This window comes from Alligator sinensis, unplaced genomic scaffold, assembly GCF_000455745.1.
Source record: "Alligator sinensis unplaced genomic scaffold, ASM45574v1 scaffold1188_2, whole genome shotgun sequence".
NCBI classification, from domain to species: Eukaryota; Metazoa; Chordata; order Crocodylia; family Alligatoridae; genus Alligator; species Alligator sinensis.
In genome coordinates, this window is record NW_005843548.1 from 34332 (window position 1) to 50082 (window position 15751).

The 15751-nt window shown below is 43.9% G+C and overlaps 2 protein-coding genes across 3 annotated transcripts in view; one reads left to right on the forward strand and one right to left on the reverse strand.

Moving 5' to 3' along the window:
• Nucleotides 1-8594, forward strand: part of ABRAXAS1 (abraxas 1, BRCA1 A complex subunit) — an 18845-nt gene extending 10251 nt beyond the window's left edge. For both annotated transcript variants that reach the window (XM_014527478.2, XM_025195520.1), the window contains exons 7-9: nucleotides 2294-2378; nucleotides 6433-6544; nucleotides 7524-8594. In XM_014527478.2, coding sequence (XP_014382964.1) covers nucleotides 2294-2378; nucleotides 6433-6544; nucleotides 7524-7954 — 628 coding nt within the window. In that variant the 3' untranslated portion in view covers nucleotides 7955-8594. The remainder of the gene's footprint in view (nucleotides 1-2293; nucleotides 2379-6432; nucleotides 6545-7523) is intronic.
• Nucleotides 8595-8732: 138 nt separating this feature from the next.
• MRPS18C (mitochondrial ribosomal protein S18C) lies at nucleotides 8733-15744 on the reverse strand. Its single transcript, XM_006038932.2, has 6 exons — nucleotides 15391-15744; nucleotides 15127-15188; nucleotides 11649-11732; nucleotides 9314-9371; nucleotides 8940-8999; nucleotides 8733-8857 (listed from the first exon to the last, which is right to left on the reverse strand). Exons 1-6 carry the CDS (start codon nucleotides 15458-15460, stop codon nucleotides 8781-8783), a joined length of 411 nt encoding a protein of 136 aa, XP_006038994.1. The 5' UTR covers nucleotides 15461-15744; the 3' UTR covers nucleotides 8733-8780.
• Between the last annotated feature and the right edge of the window lie 7 nt (nucleotides 15745-15751).

Below are 15751 nucleotides of genomic sequence, written 5' to 3' on the forward strand. Positions count from 1 at the left end.
ACCACCACTCTCTGCCCCAGCCTGGCAGCAGGGGCCAGGCACGTGCAGGGCTCCACCAAGCCGGATAGGCTGCAGCACCACCTGCCTTTGGCCTGACCCCAAGCCAGTAGCCCCTCACTGCAGCAGCTTGGCTGTGGGGCTGCAGCAGGGGCCTGTCCTCCCAGCGGCTGTGAATAGTGCTGAGCTGCATGGCCCCCGTGCTTTCTAGTGATGGGGACTTGGCTGCCCAGGCACCACACTACTCCTGTTAGCTGTGCCAAGGCAGGCTCGGGTGGGCAGCTCATCGTAGGGCCCTGCCTCCCACCCATCAGCTAGGCTCCAATTAGCACTCAGTAGCTCCAGTTCACACTCAGTGGTGTCCAGCCTAGGGCATGCTCCACTCATTGCCTTCCCCTGACGGCTGCAACTCTGGTTCTGTGCCAGCAGAGGCCCCCCCCTCCCCCAATCACCGGCTGCTTTGTGTCACTAGCTATGGCCCTGAGGGTGTCTCCAGCAACCTAGAGTAGTGAGTCCCAGCCAGGGGATAAATGAGGTGTGAGATGAGCAGATTAACTAAGCAAAAAAAACCGCAGGCTATGGCTTCTTCCAGGGCTGTGCCTCTTTGCAAGCAGCTAGACACTGACATCTATAGGTATGAGGCTGCATAGCCTTGAGTCCAGAAAGGTGTTAGCCTGAAGTCAAGCAGAAGGCAGCATGGATTTACACCTCATACACACTGTGCCTGGTTTATACATAGAAGTGCACCAATACATCGGTTCATATCCTATCGGCACCAATAAAAGGAAAATTGACATTATTGGCAATTGGCTGTTTTTGCTGATGTGGCCAATAATGTCACCAATAAGTGCTGTGTGCACGCGCGCAGCCACAGCATGCATGTGGCCAGGAGAGCAGCCTCCAGCCAGTTAGTCTATTGGGAAGGGGGTAGATTGAGACCCCCATGGTGAGGAAGGGAGTGGGACAGGGCACAGGACAGTGCAGGTGGGTAGCTCCCACCACTGCACGCATCCCCAGGGAGGCATGGGGGGCATTGCCCCCCCCCCAGTCTGTGCGTAGGATGAGCTGCCTGCTGCATGCTTGAGGTCTAGGCTGTTCCAGCCTTTTCTCAGCAGCTGTGGACAGGGTGAGCAGCACTGGTGCTGGGATGGGAAGCTATGGTGGGGGGCTAAATTTACCATAGCCCCCCTCCCCAGCATCACCTGCCCCATCTGGCCCAAGGACAGCGGCCAAGAAGAGGTGGGAGCAGCCCCGGCTCTGAGCACACAGCCCACCTTTGCCCCACGCACGGATCAGATACCCCCATGCCTCCCCCTGGGGTACGTGCAGCGGTGGGAAACCCCCTCCTTCCCCCCCCCCCCCCCCCCGCCGCGCCGGCCTGAGCTGCCGGCTATGGAAATGTATTCTATTTGTGAACAGGATCATTCCAGAACAAGTGTGCCTCATGCAGTTAACTCAGTGAATAAGACCATGTGCACAAGAGACTAAAACGCTTGGAATTTACATGGGAGTGAAAACTATTCCATTTATTGGAAAGCTAATGCAGGAGAACATGTGCATTATCCTACTCACTTTCTACCCAAAAACAGAGTCATTGAGTCCAAATATAGTTTATCCAGCAGCAAAATAAAAACCCTGACCTACCACTGCCTTGATCTAAAGTGTTTTGATGATTACAGATTTAATAGTAATTTTCTAACCAGAAAATTAGAGCAATGTGCTGTATCTTACATAAGAATTCACACTGAGAATTTTCTGGTGCACATACATAGTTAAGCTTACCATTCAATTACAGGTTTCCCTCGCTTTATGCAGGTTCTGCATGTGCGAATTCACTCTTATATGATGACCCTTTTTATACCAAAAATTCGTTATATGCAAGGTAAATTCACTCTTAGGCAATTGGTGTGGTAGAAGCCTGCAATCAGCTGCTCTGCGATGCATAGTGGGAGTGACCCACACCAAAATATATTCTGTGTGGATCTGTGTTTTGCACTTGTTGTCTGCGACATGTTTCTGTAGTTGGTAGCATTATAATAGTGCCCTGTGCTTGTGTGTACTGTCTGCTGTTGGCGAGTACCAAAACATCTTGTAAAAGTGATAGAAATGGGTCTGGGGGTCAGTACAATGGAGGTCTTGGAACATGTCCCTATTTGTTACATTGTAAAGTGGGTTCCCTTTATGCAAATTTGAGTTATGGGCCGTTTTCCAGGAACACATGTACTGCATGAAGTGAGGGAAGCTTGTATACATTATAGTTGCAAATAATACACCTCGGGCTTCTCCATGTCTAAAGGTCAGATTTTTTTTATGAAGATGGGTCCCTAAAAGAGGTTCAGAAGATTAACGAAATGTATGCTACTCTTCAGGAAGAATTGAAGGTGAGTCATTAAACTAAAAAAAAAAATAATTAAAAAAAAATTGTTGTCTGGTTTACGTTATGTGGTACTGGAAAAAGAAGTGCTCAAATGGGACTGGATTTTCATTTTTACAGAAATACCTTTACAGTAGTCTGGCAGCCCAAAGCTATTAAATAGATTTAAACATAAAATTGCACCCTGTTGTATTGCTACTAAATGTAAAACAGTCTTACTTATGAGTAATAAGCCTAGTGTAATATGTGCCAAGTTATGCAAATATAAAGGAATTGGAAGTCACACAAAAAAAACAACAATGCCTGCTTCCACGTGATCTCCCAAAACAAACAACAAAATGAATTAATGTGATCCATTTTAGTTTCTGTTACTGACATGATTTTCAATCACAGTACTGAAATGACTCGAAACAGAAACTAACAGCCGTTAAGTTGTCATCCACAAGGTTTAACAGAGCACAAGAGACCCGCATGTGAAGGGAGTACAGAAGTGAAAGGGCACTGAAAAGCTTACAAATCCACATATAGTTTTGTTTTAAATCTTGACATTCATATGTAGGAAACTGGCAATGGAAGGAAGGAGGAGATTAAGCTAGGAATTCTCTGTAAAACTTGACTGTCCATTTTAAAAAGGTTTCTAGTGATTAGAATTAAGAGAATGAGTTCTTTTCATTTTTTTCCAGATATGAAAATAATCTAGTTAAACAACAGCCACAGTTTCTTTTCAGGTCATACCTTTCTCAAATAGCAGCAGCTGAGTCTGAATTCAACTTGTTGCTCAATACAAGCCTACAACTTCTCCCACAGTGCAGGGTGGTTTAGAGATAAATCCCATTCTTACAAAAAGGGGGGAATCTGAAAGCACTCTCAAGTATGAAGGGTATCTATTGTTGTTATTTCAAACTCCTATGATAAAACACAGCAGTTTTCCTTTTCTTTATCCTACTTATCTGCAGAAAAATATGATACCAAGCATATCCAAACTAATCTTAATGAGAAGCAAGGATGGTTTTGGTGACATCTTTTTTTGAACCAAACAAGCTTTCAAGCACAGAATACCTTATTTCAGGTTACTGTTTCAAAGCTTATCAAAACATCTCTTCCTTCAACTATACAGTCAGTTCAATAAAAGGCATCACCAAAAAAAAGAAAAGAAAAGTCCCCTCACTTATCACCTATTTCCTGGACCATCACAGCTACAGTGACACTCCAGCCTTTCTACAGATTAAGATTGGTCTTTCTACACATTAATTGTACTTTGGAGTGAGTGAACAATAATGTATTCACATGGAAGACTGGGTTGTTTGGCTGTCATTACAGGAACTATGAAAGTTTTTGTAGTAGATGTGACTTCTGTGATTGAGGTAGTAGATAAGCCTTCTAAATGGGTTTCCTCTCAGTTTGGGTATCACCTAAAACTGAATTGCACAAACTTTAGTATCAAGTAAAATCATAGTAATGCTTCCATGTACTTGAGTAATGATTCAGTGTAAAATCATGAAGGTTTAGAATTTGAAGATAGCGACATGTGGAAATTTTGCAAAAGCAAAACTGGTAACAAATTCATTCCCACTTTCTAAAATTATCGAGTGACTACATTACCTTTATAAAAACTGACCTTGGAAAAAATAAGTTAGTGGTTTATAAATGTTTATTTTTTTATCATAACTAGATGCCAGAATTAAAGATTGTTAAAGAACAGTCTTTTTTTAAAAAAAAAAAAAAAGGCAACTCAAATCTGTACCCTCTAAAATACTTTCAATCCTTAGAAAAGTAATATGTAGATAATAGATTCTTTATTTAAAGTTCTTTATAAACTACTATAGGAAAAACCATTATTCCTAGTCTATTAAAGTATATAAATGTGCAGGCCGGCTCCCGATCTCGGGGGCAAGCCGGGCCCGTCTTTGTGCACGCAGGCTGTGGTCAGCAGCCCGGGCACGCGGGGCCGGAGAAAACCGCGGCGCGGTATGGTACGCTCAAGCTAGAATCAGTCACGGAGGCGTAATGGTTGATTGAAAAGATTATTTACTTACACCCAAGGTGGTCGCGGCGTAGGCTGGTCAGCTTTCCAGGCACAGCTCCGCTTGAGTTCTCAGTGGAGGACTCTAATAGACTCGGTTCCTTGACCCCGGAGTGGTTTAAGCTCCGCGGGTTTAACAATTCTATCTCACGGAGCAGCTGAATCTCCGTGGGTTTTACTCAGTTCCCAGGTCCCCCGGAGCTGTTAAGACTCCGTGGGTTCTACAATTGGGTCCATAGGAGGGATATGTCTAGGATTGCGGTCGGCGACGGGGAGAGGCTAGAGGTTGTGCGCCTCGGAGTTGTTAAGGCTCCGAGGGTTCAGAAATTAGGTCCCCCGGAGTTGTTGAAGCTCCGTGGGTTCAACAAAGTAAACCTCTGTTGCCCTCTTAAGGAAAAAGCTGGGTTCGAAGGGATCAGCAGCGCTCACGTGTGCCTATATTAAGACTGGCCAATAATGTGGCGGAAATCTTAATACAAATGGCGGGAACTTCCTTGTACCGTGCATCACCATAATGCAAAAGAAATGCACGATGCAAAGAAGGCTACAAAACTGGCGGGAAAAACTCCTGCACGCAGGTTCTTAATTGCAACAGAACACTCCACCATGCAAAAGAGCTGCAATTTAGCGGGAACACAATTTAGCAATGCCGAAGCGCGCACAAACAAGAAAATCACAACTTTTGGGTTGTGACGTATAATAGCACCTAAATCTCTGGAAATAGTCATTCAAATTTGTCTGGATAAGCACAACAAAAAGTAGTTGTTAAAATTGTTAAAAATAGTAGAACAAGGAGTAGTAACATGATATAGTATATATACCTACACTATATATACACATACAGTCCAGAGACTAGTCTTCCAAGGAAGTATGTCCTGTTTCTTGGAATTTCAGAGATTTCATAAACTTCATAGAAATTAGGGCTGGAAGGAACCTCATAAGATAATTGGGTCCAGCCCCCTGCCCAAGGGGCAGGAAGTCAGCTAGGGTCAAAGGATCCCAACAAGATAAACATCCAAATGTTTCTTAAAAGTGTCCAGAGTAGGTGCTTCTTGGGGGAGTCTATTCCAGACCTTGGGGGCTCAGGCACTGAAGAAGTTTTTCCTTACGTCCAGCCTAAGAGAGTCTTGCAAGAGTTTGTGACTATTGGACCTTGTCATCCCATGGGGTGCTCTGGTGAGCCAGGTGTTCCCACAGATCCTGATGCATGCCCTTTACGTACTTATAGGCTGCCACCAAGTCACCCCTGAGCCTGCGCTTCTCCAGGCTGAAGAGTCCCATGGCTCTCAGCCTCTCTTCAAACAGCCTCTTCTCCTGCCCTCTGATCATGAGCGTGGGCTCTCCTCTGGACTCTTTCCAGCTTCTCCACATTCTTCCAGAATTGTGGAGCCCAGAATTGGATGCAGTACTACATCTGCGGCCTCGCCAAGGCCGAGTACAGTGGGAGGATGACATCCTGGGTCTTGCTCAAGATGCGTTGGTAGATGCAAGCCAGAGTTTTGTTCGCTTTGCCAGCTGTGGTATCGCATTGGTGACTCATATTCATTTTGTGGTCAATCATGACCCCCAAGGACTCTTCTGGCTGTGGTAATAGCAAGTGTAGCACTGCCGGGCCTATAAGTGTGAAGCAGGTTACCCCCCACTTCCTCTCAGAGGTGGAACACCTTGCATTTCTCCATATTGAATGCCATCAGGTTTTCATCTGCCCAGCTTATTGAGGTCAGCCTGGATCAGCAGCCTATCCTCAAGTACGGATACGCTTCCTCTTTACAACTTAAAAATCTACTATAACAAACTATCTGTGACTAGAAATTAAAGATAAAGTATTTTTCAGTTATTGTTTGCCATTTCAATAGTCTTACTGTTCAGTACGTTTTCAGCGTTTTGTATTACTATCCTCAGTTTTATAATAGTGGACTGTTTTTTAACAATTTTGTATAATGTTTTGTTAAACTGGAAAAAAAGCTTTTTTAAAACTATGCACTTAAAGTTTAATAAATTATTACAATTCATCATTACAAATGACTCTCTCTTGCAGAAAACATGCACTAAAGTAGAAGTTAGTGAACGAACAGTAGAGAAACTCTTAGCAGAAGTAGGCCAGCTGAAACAAGAAATAAAAAGGAAAAAGGAACAGATACAAACTTCAGGTAACATGAAAAGATTTTTAGTTTCATTAAGAGGTTTTACATTTGTGTGGTAAAACTTGTCATCTTAATAGTTAATATCACTATTCAAAATAGTTATTTTCACCTCTAGGCCTCTGCTGCTCAACACCACTGGAGAGTATTTTCCACTGTCCTGATGGGGGGGGGGGGGCTCCTTTGGCCCCCGTGGGGGTTTTTCCGCTGTAGGTCTCTGCTGCTCCTCCACACGACTGGGGGGGATCTCTGTTGCACCATAGGGGGTCTCTGTTGCTCCATAGTGGGTCTCTGTAATCCCCCCACCCCACTGTGGGTATACCTCACTCCTCTGTCCTGCCAGGGGTTTATAATTGTCCTCCTCAGGTTGCCAGCGAACCCCAGATCTGAAAGGTCCTTTCCTGTGTCAGTGGGAGGCTCTGGGATTTTTTTCCAGCTGTGTTCACTCTATGAGGCCAGCTGGGATCTGGGAATTTTCACCTTTAGGTGAAAATAGCAAAAAATATAAATCAATCTTTCAGGCTACATTTATCCTACTGGGAAATATTTCCCCACAATGGAAAGTTGAAGGGACTATATTAACAAGTTACCTACAGCTGTAGTTTGCCACTATATATTAAGCTTCAACCTGCAGAAATTAAAACTGTACTTATAAAAGTCACTAGCAATCTGACTATGTACAGTATTCCAATGATATATTTGCTAACCATTGCATTCATGGAAAATACCATGGATACTCAAGTTTATCCATCAGCATGGAAGTCACTGCTTTTTGACACCTACCAAAAGGGAAAAGTTGAATAATTCCTTGTAGTTGCATACCTTTTACTTCCTTTGAACTTCTTATCAAATTCAGTGACCTATACGATAAGATCTAGAAATAGTTTTTAAAAAGTCACCTAAAAATTACAGGAGATAAGCACATGAGAGATTGCTGGTTTAAAGTAATTAAACCATTGTTTCTCTGTTTTATTTTTAAATTATTCAGGTGAGAACAAAAGTGGTTCCAATGAACCACCAGAGAATATTTTCCTTTGTCAGGCTTTACAGACATTTTTCCCATATTCTGGACTGCAGACCTGTATTGTTTCTTTACAAGGCAGACCAATACTTGAACACTGCTGTAACACTGACCACAACATTAACATAACAGACAAACTGACACTCATGCTAGAAGACAGTGACTTCCCTGAAGCAGGAACGAAGCAGTTGACTAAGCGTAAAGCTAGAGGGACCACAGCCGGACCAAAATCATTAAAGAAATCACGGCCATTGAAACTCCATCAAAAACTACTTCAAGACGACCAAGAGGACAGTGACCAGGAAAGGAAGATTACACTAAGTGGGACTGAAACAGATGAGGAGGCACTGGAGAAACTGAAGGAGACTGATGAATATCCACATTCACCAACTTTCTAACCATTTCACACCAAATGTGAGATATTCCAAATGATTTGCTGCACCAAAAGCCACTGCCAATATATTTACAGTGCTTTATCAACCAGGAACATTACGGGACAAAAACTAAATGTAGTTACATTTTGTAACGTTTTTAAAATTTAAGATTTTATTTTGTTTAAAATGCACGTATTCTACTTTTGACATGTGGAGTGGAGTCCAGATTATATTCTCTTCCTCAAGGTTTACACTGGGAGGAAAAAGTAATGAAGCAAAGACTGAAAGTATACACAACACTGAAATTGGGACATAACACACAAGCAGACATCACACTTGCCTCTTCAGGTAACTGGTGCTGAAGAAAGCCAGTGCCAGATTGTAAATTATATGATATCTGCCACTGTGCAAAGCCTAGAGAACCAAAGCTACTAACTGGATTGCGTTATTCACCTACACTGCAATTATCTAGTGTCAGTATACTAGAAACAGCAGATGAGAGGAAATGCAACAGCTTGTTTTCCTCACGCTTCAAGTGAGACTCCTCCTGCTTTACAGGATTAATTTTAGTGTAGGAAGTGACACGCAAGTTTTTGAAAAGTTTATGGCAACTTTTAAGTTCTCATTATTGTAGACATGGAGAACTCAGAGTGTTCAGTTTTAGTCTGTTTGCTCAGATAGTAACAGTAATGCAAAACACTTGGCATCCCTCCATACAAAAAAGAGATGGGGGCATCCGTTATAAAAACAATGTTAGTGTCTTAAATCCAACAAGTTTATGGTATTAATGAGTGCATAAACATGAATTATAAAATAATTTTATTGTTGATTTATGGACACTTTAGCTAACTTATTCTGGATACTTGATATTGCAAAGCTTTGGGTCATTGCGAAATGATGGGTCCTTGTATACAACCGGCATAAACCCTGGAAAAAAAAATCAGATTAGTTTCTACATAGGGAAAAAAAAACAGTTATCTCCAAAAATTAAGTTCACAGCTATGCTTACCAAGTGCTTGTGCTCTTTTAATACCTTTTGAAATCTCTTTCTGTTTCTTGTCACATAACCCTGTAAAGGCAAAGAACTGATTTTTAACAGCTTATCTCAGCAGCTCAAGCTAATTTGCTAATCAGTGTCTAAAGTCTAACTAGCGAGGACTCCTGCAGGCTTTTATAAAAACTCTGTGTGTCAGTCTACTTACACAAAATTATTATATGGAGTTTCTCCTCCCAAATCATGAAGTTTCTCCAGTTGCATGTTATTTACTAAGCAGATTCATATGAATTTTTATATTAAGATTTTAGCTTTAAGAACCCTTCGGATAAACGACTATAACAAATATTATTTGTTGCTAAATTGATGCAAGACTACATTAGACTTACCAGTTATGTGTCTTCCATGTATGCAACCAGTATATGGAGAAACAAACTGGGACAGAAGCTATTGAAAAAGACAGAAAACATTAGTGAAAATTTTCCTGAAAACCAAACAGGTAACTTTAAATATAAAAAGTTTTATTGTAAAAGTTGTATTCTAACACCATCATATCCTTCCTATTTCAAGACATCATAACTTACCTCAGAAAATGTCACAAGAATAACCTACTGCTTTTCAACCAGAATTTAAAAACCACATACACTAATTTGATGTTCATATTAAAGTTTATACCAATATAAAACCTAAATAGTCAATACATTAGTCCAGCACTCAAGTTAGGAAGTGCCAGAATTAAGTCTGTCTTTGCAACCTTAGTAGTTCTCCCTGTGCATAGGCATTTGGCTATTTTTAATTATGTGATCATACTTTTTTTCCCTGCTCCTGCTCTATTCAGTGCAAAGCATGGATTGAAGCTCACTAAATGGTAGCTTAAGTTTTCAGTATTTTTGCTCCTCCTTATTCAGTGTGGTCTTATGTATTTATTGTATCCCAAATCCAACTCCAAATAGAGAATTATTTGCTTCTTCATATTCCATTGGGCTTTACTAAAATAATTTCAAAAAATTAAAATCTTCAACACCTCTTGAAGCTCGGTGGCATTAAGTCCCCTACTTCTGTACACAGGAACTGAAACATGGGCTAAAATAAGTGTCTAGTACAGGGGTGGGAAAAATGCAGCCCACCAGGCCGTTCTATCTGGCCCACAGGGCCTCTAAGAAAACTAGAAAATTACTATTTATCTGCCCCTTACTGCCTGTCATGCGGCCCTCAATGGCTTGCCAAAACTCAGTAAGCAGCCCTCCGCCCAAAATAACTGCCCGCCCCTAGTCTAGTAATTTTGGACAAAATTTGAGAATTTTTATTTCACTTACAGTTTTGTTCAGAACACAGAATGGCAAATTCTCAGCACTTGAGTGAGATACTGAACATCTCAAGTTGGAAAAAGTGTCCATCCTTGGCCAGAGATGCACAAGGTTACTTTAGCAGAAAAAGGAAAGAGTTGTAGCCTGCACAGCAGCATTCAACTGCCTTGCCTGTGAAAGCATCACTTCTGCCTCACTTGCACCTTTCAGCTTCTGATACAAATGAGGCACGTTATTACAGGCAACAGCATCAGGGGAAAAAAAAGATGACCCTAGGGCTCCATGCAAAACTAGTATGCAATGATTAACTCTTTGCAAAACAAAAAGAACAGCTGAGTCAAGCTTGTGAGTTCCCTCCTAGACACTGTAAGATAGTATGATCTACTGGTTATACCCCCATCTTATGTCCACTTTCGGCCCTTATTTCCCTGCTCCCTCTCCACTTCAAGGCTTCTATTCCCTCCTTTTGCATCTTTTAGGCTGCTTCCCCTTTCCCCTCTGTACTCTCCAGGTATCAGCAGAAGAAACATAGATTATAGGATAGACTGTAATCAGTTCAACCAAAAAGGCTTAATTTGGCAAAATTTTAAGAATTACAAATACAGTTATGGAAAACATCACGCAAGCTTAGCTGTGGAATATAAGTGTTTCTAAACTCACTATTTTGTTACACTTTCAACATGTTAACTCTGCAGACAAGTCAGAGGTGCAAAGGGGTTGGCAGTCCAGCTAACAACACACTTAGCCATAGGTTTTATAAATACTGAAACCTTTCATGCGTTGTAATTATCAGCTTGCATTTATGAGGTTTTTTTCATAAAACACTATGCCCTTTCCATTTCCATCCATTTACTTGGTTTTACTTACTTTATTAGTAACCAGACTAACTTCCTGTAACAGGCTACCATATTAAGCTCTTTACATGTTCTGAATGTCAGGACTGACCCACAAAACTAGTCAGGGTCAGATTTTCTAGTTAGCATCTACAAGCATTCTAGGATATTTCTTTCTTTAACTGCCCATTAACAGAGAGGGTGATCTTGTGCCTGAATTGACCCAGAACTCTTGCCACCATAAAGAGTATTCTAGAAGAGTCTATCTGGATTTATATTTTTAATGTCATCCTATAATGATGACTGTGCCTGTCAACAATGCAGAGGAAAACAAACACATGGTCCATTTCTCTTCCTCGCTTTTAACAGCATCTGCAGCAATTCCTGGAGGTAGTGCAAATGGAATAGACAATATAAGTATCAGCCACCACATACTGTCCAATTTTATACCTTTTATTCCTAGGCTACTCCCCCTAGTCTTAAATTCCCTCCCCCTCTTTCTTCAGCATACCTCCTAAATAGCATGTTCACTCCAAAATAGAGACCAAATAATTGCGGCACAAATCCACTGTAAAGAAACTCACCTGTACATTTTTGTAGTTTACATGTATGCCACACAAGACACATTTCTTAGGAGGCTCCTTATATGGATTTTCCATTTGTATCAGCTAAAATAAGAAATAGATTACCATTCTTTCACAGTGAAACATCTCTCTCAATTACATGGCCACATTCTAAAGGTAGCATTCTCTAGCTTTTCACTTCACTTCTCCAGAGCATAAACATTTTGTAAAGCTGAAATGAAGACTTAGCAAAAGCACATGCCATTAGACCGTTTTCCTTTGTGAACTCAGACCTTTTCTTTCTTGTCCTAGAATCTGAGAAGCCACCACATTACTGAACAATGCATTTAACAAAATACCATCTCTCTTCCTTCCCAAATTATTGGAGGAATAACTTCTAATATAATAAGTTTATTACTACTATAACAATGGCTAGTAAGGAAGTGTGTTCCCTGGTCCATCCTGAGCACTGAAGGACAATTTTCTCGACTTATATAACATTGGGTGTCATCTACGTAAAAGATGAGTTCTTACCACACAAGCCATATTCTTGTTCTTTATTCTAGTCATAAAAAGAAAAGACCGCATATCTATGTACTAGGCCTGTGCGAAGCAGCAAATATTCGATTTGGATTCAACTGATTCAGAGGGACAGTGATTCGAATAACCGTCCCGATTCAATTCGTCCAATCTAGATCCGAAGATTTGTCCATAAACTAAACAGGCAGCAGTCCTCGAGGACACTGTGGACACAGCTGCCTCCAGCTGGTAAATCTGTTGTGGTGGGCAGAAGGAAGAGATGTGGGGGAAGGGGGACAGATCAATGCCCCCACAGCGAGGGAGGGAGGGATTGGGGCTGGGACCGGGGTAAGCTGCCCAGCTCGGGGGGGAAACGGGACTCGGGGAAAGGGGCTCCTGCCACTGCGTGCCACCAGTCCAGGAGAACATAGGAGTGGGTGTGTGCCCCTGGATCTGCGCAGTGTGGGGTGGGCTGGGCCAGGCGGCGCTCCAGATGGGTGGTGGAAGACACTGGGAGTGGGGACTCTGTCCTGCCGCTGCTTGTCCAGCTGGGGTAGGATGCACACAGGATGCGAGTATGGCAGCACTGAGAATGGGGGCTATGCCCTGCTGCCGCTTGCCCAGCCGGGGCGATGTAGGTGTGGCTTAATCTGGGCAGAAGGAGCTGGGAGTGGGGGCTATGCCCTCCTACCGCTCAACCAGACAAGGCAGGGAGGTGCAGGATGCTGCCGCTATGCTGCCTCAAACAAGCAGTGCGCAGTGGCAGAAGCTGCTACAGCCTCCTTGCGTCTTCCGGACAAGCTGCAGCTTCACCTCACTGTGCCCTGGCTAGCCGAGCAGCAGGAGGACGTGGCAGTGGGTGCACGCACCCACATCGGTGAGGGGCCAGTGGCAGTGGCTATGGCGAATTTTAGGGTGGCTGCAGCCCACCCCCATAGCCCCCGCTCCACTGGGCTCTGCAGGGTGGGTAGCCACCGGTAGCACAGCCCTGGCTCCACCCGCCCTGCAGAACGCTGCCTGGCAACAGAGGCTAGCCTCCTGGAGCACAGCCCGGCCCAGCCTACCCTGCGCAGATCCAGGGGCACACGCCTTCTCCCGTGCCCTCCCCAACTGGCGGCACACAGCAGCCCCCCTCCCCAAGTCCCGGCTGGGCAGCTTGTCCCAGCCCCAATCCCACCTCACTGTGGGGGCATTGATCTGCACCCCCCTCTTCCACCCACCACAACAGACTTACCAGCTGAAGACTTACCATCCTCAATTGAATCAGCTACCAAAGCTTCACACAGCCCTTCTGTGTACCCTCTCCTATTAAAAAGGGGGAACACCCTCAACTTACTTTTAGAATCCACTATACTATCAAAAGTCTTGTCATTAGAGCCGTTTAAAGCAATTAATGGGTGTTCTAGGAAGTCCAGGTAAAGTTTCGCTAGCCTTTTTTTTTTCCGGGGGGGGAAGCAGCACAGTGAGTGAACCAGACCCTTGAGCCTTTGAACATCTCCCCACTTATTTGCTCTGGATTCCAGAAATACCAATCACTGGCAAAATGCCACAAATTAAAAGTGAATCCAGCAAGATAAAATATAGTTTTAGAATTATTTTAACCCATATTGTTACTCTATGGACCTACAGTATCAGAAAGCACTATGACACCATGCTGCCCACATCTACTTACAACATACGTGGTATGTAGAATATATCTAGAATACGCATATGTATGGAACTAATATATACAAGTGCTTTAAAGCACTAGGAGAGGTTAGTTATCTGCTGATTCTTTCGTAGCTTAAATAGACAGATATAGATATAGCTTCCCCTTACTCTTACATACGTTGCCAACTTATCACCCCAAGGGCTTCTTGAGGGGGGTTTTTTGTTAATATCAAAGTATACACACATGCTTTTTTCCTTTCTTAGCTTGCATATATCTCTAGATCAAGACAAAAATACATATATCAAGATATCCTGATATAGACAGACAGAGAAGCTAAGAAAGGGAAAAAAAGAGTGCATGTGTGTGTAAAATAAATAAATAACTAAATAAAATCTCAAAGGCTGTTTATACACATGCTCCAGGAGTGTGTGGGCAGGAGGGAGGGAGGCACTTTAGAGTGGCTCCTAGAACTGGTCTAATTAAAGTGCCTAGACTGTCTTGTGTATCAGCGTCCCCATGCATAAAAATGGTAGTGGGGTGTTTTAACTAAAGCTTGTCGAATGATCTTCAACTAAAGCCCTCCACTGCCATTTCTCAGCGCACAGGGACACAGATACACTGTAATTACAGAGCATCAGAGCAGATTTGATTAATCAAGTCTGATGGGGCATGGTAATTGCTGAACTCCAGCATGTTGTGCATCTGAGCAGCCTCACTGCTCACATATAGGTCCCAAGAAGCCCATGGGCAAAATGTTGCCAACACACCTAAGAGTAAGGGGAAACTTCTACATACAAATATAGGTATTTCTCGATATATATCTACTTACATATCTGTCTACGCTAAAAAAGAATCGGCAAATAATTAATCTTAGTTCTTCAAAACCTCCGAGCCATTCATTAGCAACGTCAGCAACAACAACCATGTCTGTTCTCCAACAAAGCAAGACCGTGCGCCCTCCAAGAGGAATCAAGAACTCTGGGGCATGCCCAGGGCCTCAGCTCTCTGCTCTATAGCACCCACAATACCTACCTCAAAAAGCATCAGGAAGCTCATTTAGTAAAACCGCCAGAGTTTTGCATAAGGAAGCATTCAGGAAAGACACCCTGCCCACCCTAGAATAATCTAAACGCAGAACAGCAAGGATCTCTTGGGGCACTATCTTGTGCTACCACGTGACTAGCACACAGCGAGGTGAGACACAACAACCTGCAGCGTGCAGCCGCCTGAGCCCAGGCACGAGCAGCAGGCGCTTTTGCAGCTCTGTGACAGTCCACAGCGGATAATCCACAGCCGCCTCCAGACGCGCGCGAAGCTGACGCCTCTTACCAGATCCTCTGTGCGAGTCACGGGCTCCCGTCGCGAGCAGCGCCGCCTCTGCCACAAGGCTCCTGGAGTCAGAGAGAACAGAGCAAGCCCAGTTCCGCGATCACAGCCTTCAGATAGCGCGGTGGCGGCTGCCGGACCGGGCCCCAGGCGGCCCATGACCGAGGGGCCGGCTCCCACCCGCAGGCAGGACGCTAGGAGCAACCTCAAGAGACACGCAGAGGCGCAAGGCCGCCCAGGGCCCACACCCGCCGCTTCTTCTCTCACCTGCGCTGGGCGCCAGGCTCCAGCAGAGAAACCCCAACCTCCGCGGCACCGCAGCCACAAGAGCTGCCATCTTCTTCCTTCCGCCCGGCGCCCTTTACCACTTCCGCTTCCGGGGACCTCGCAGGCACATGCGCAAATAGAGCCTTTCCCCCTCTTTCCGGCTTCACGAACTGGAGAACGTGAACTACGCTGCTCTTTGGTTTCCCGCCCCGCCATCTAATCGCCACGGGGCTCGGCAGCCAACAGCAACGCGAGCAGCGCGTCCTTCCTCCTTTCCCGCTCGCGTTATCTTTCAAGTCCGAGGCGGAAGTAACGTTGCCGGGCTGGGCTCGGCCAGAAACAGACCCTTTTCATCTCTTCT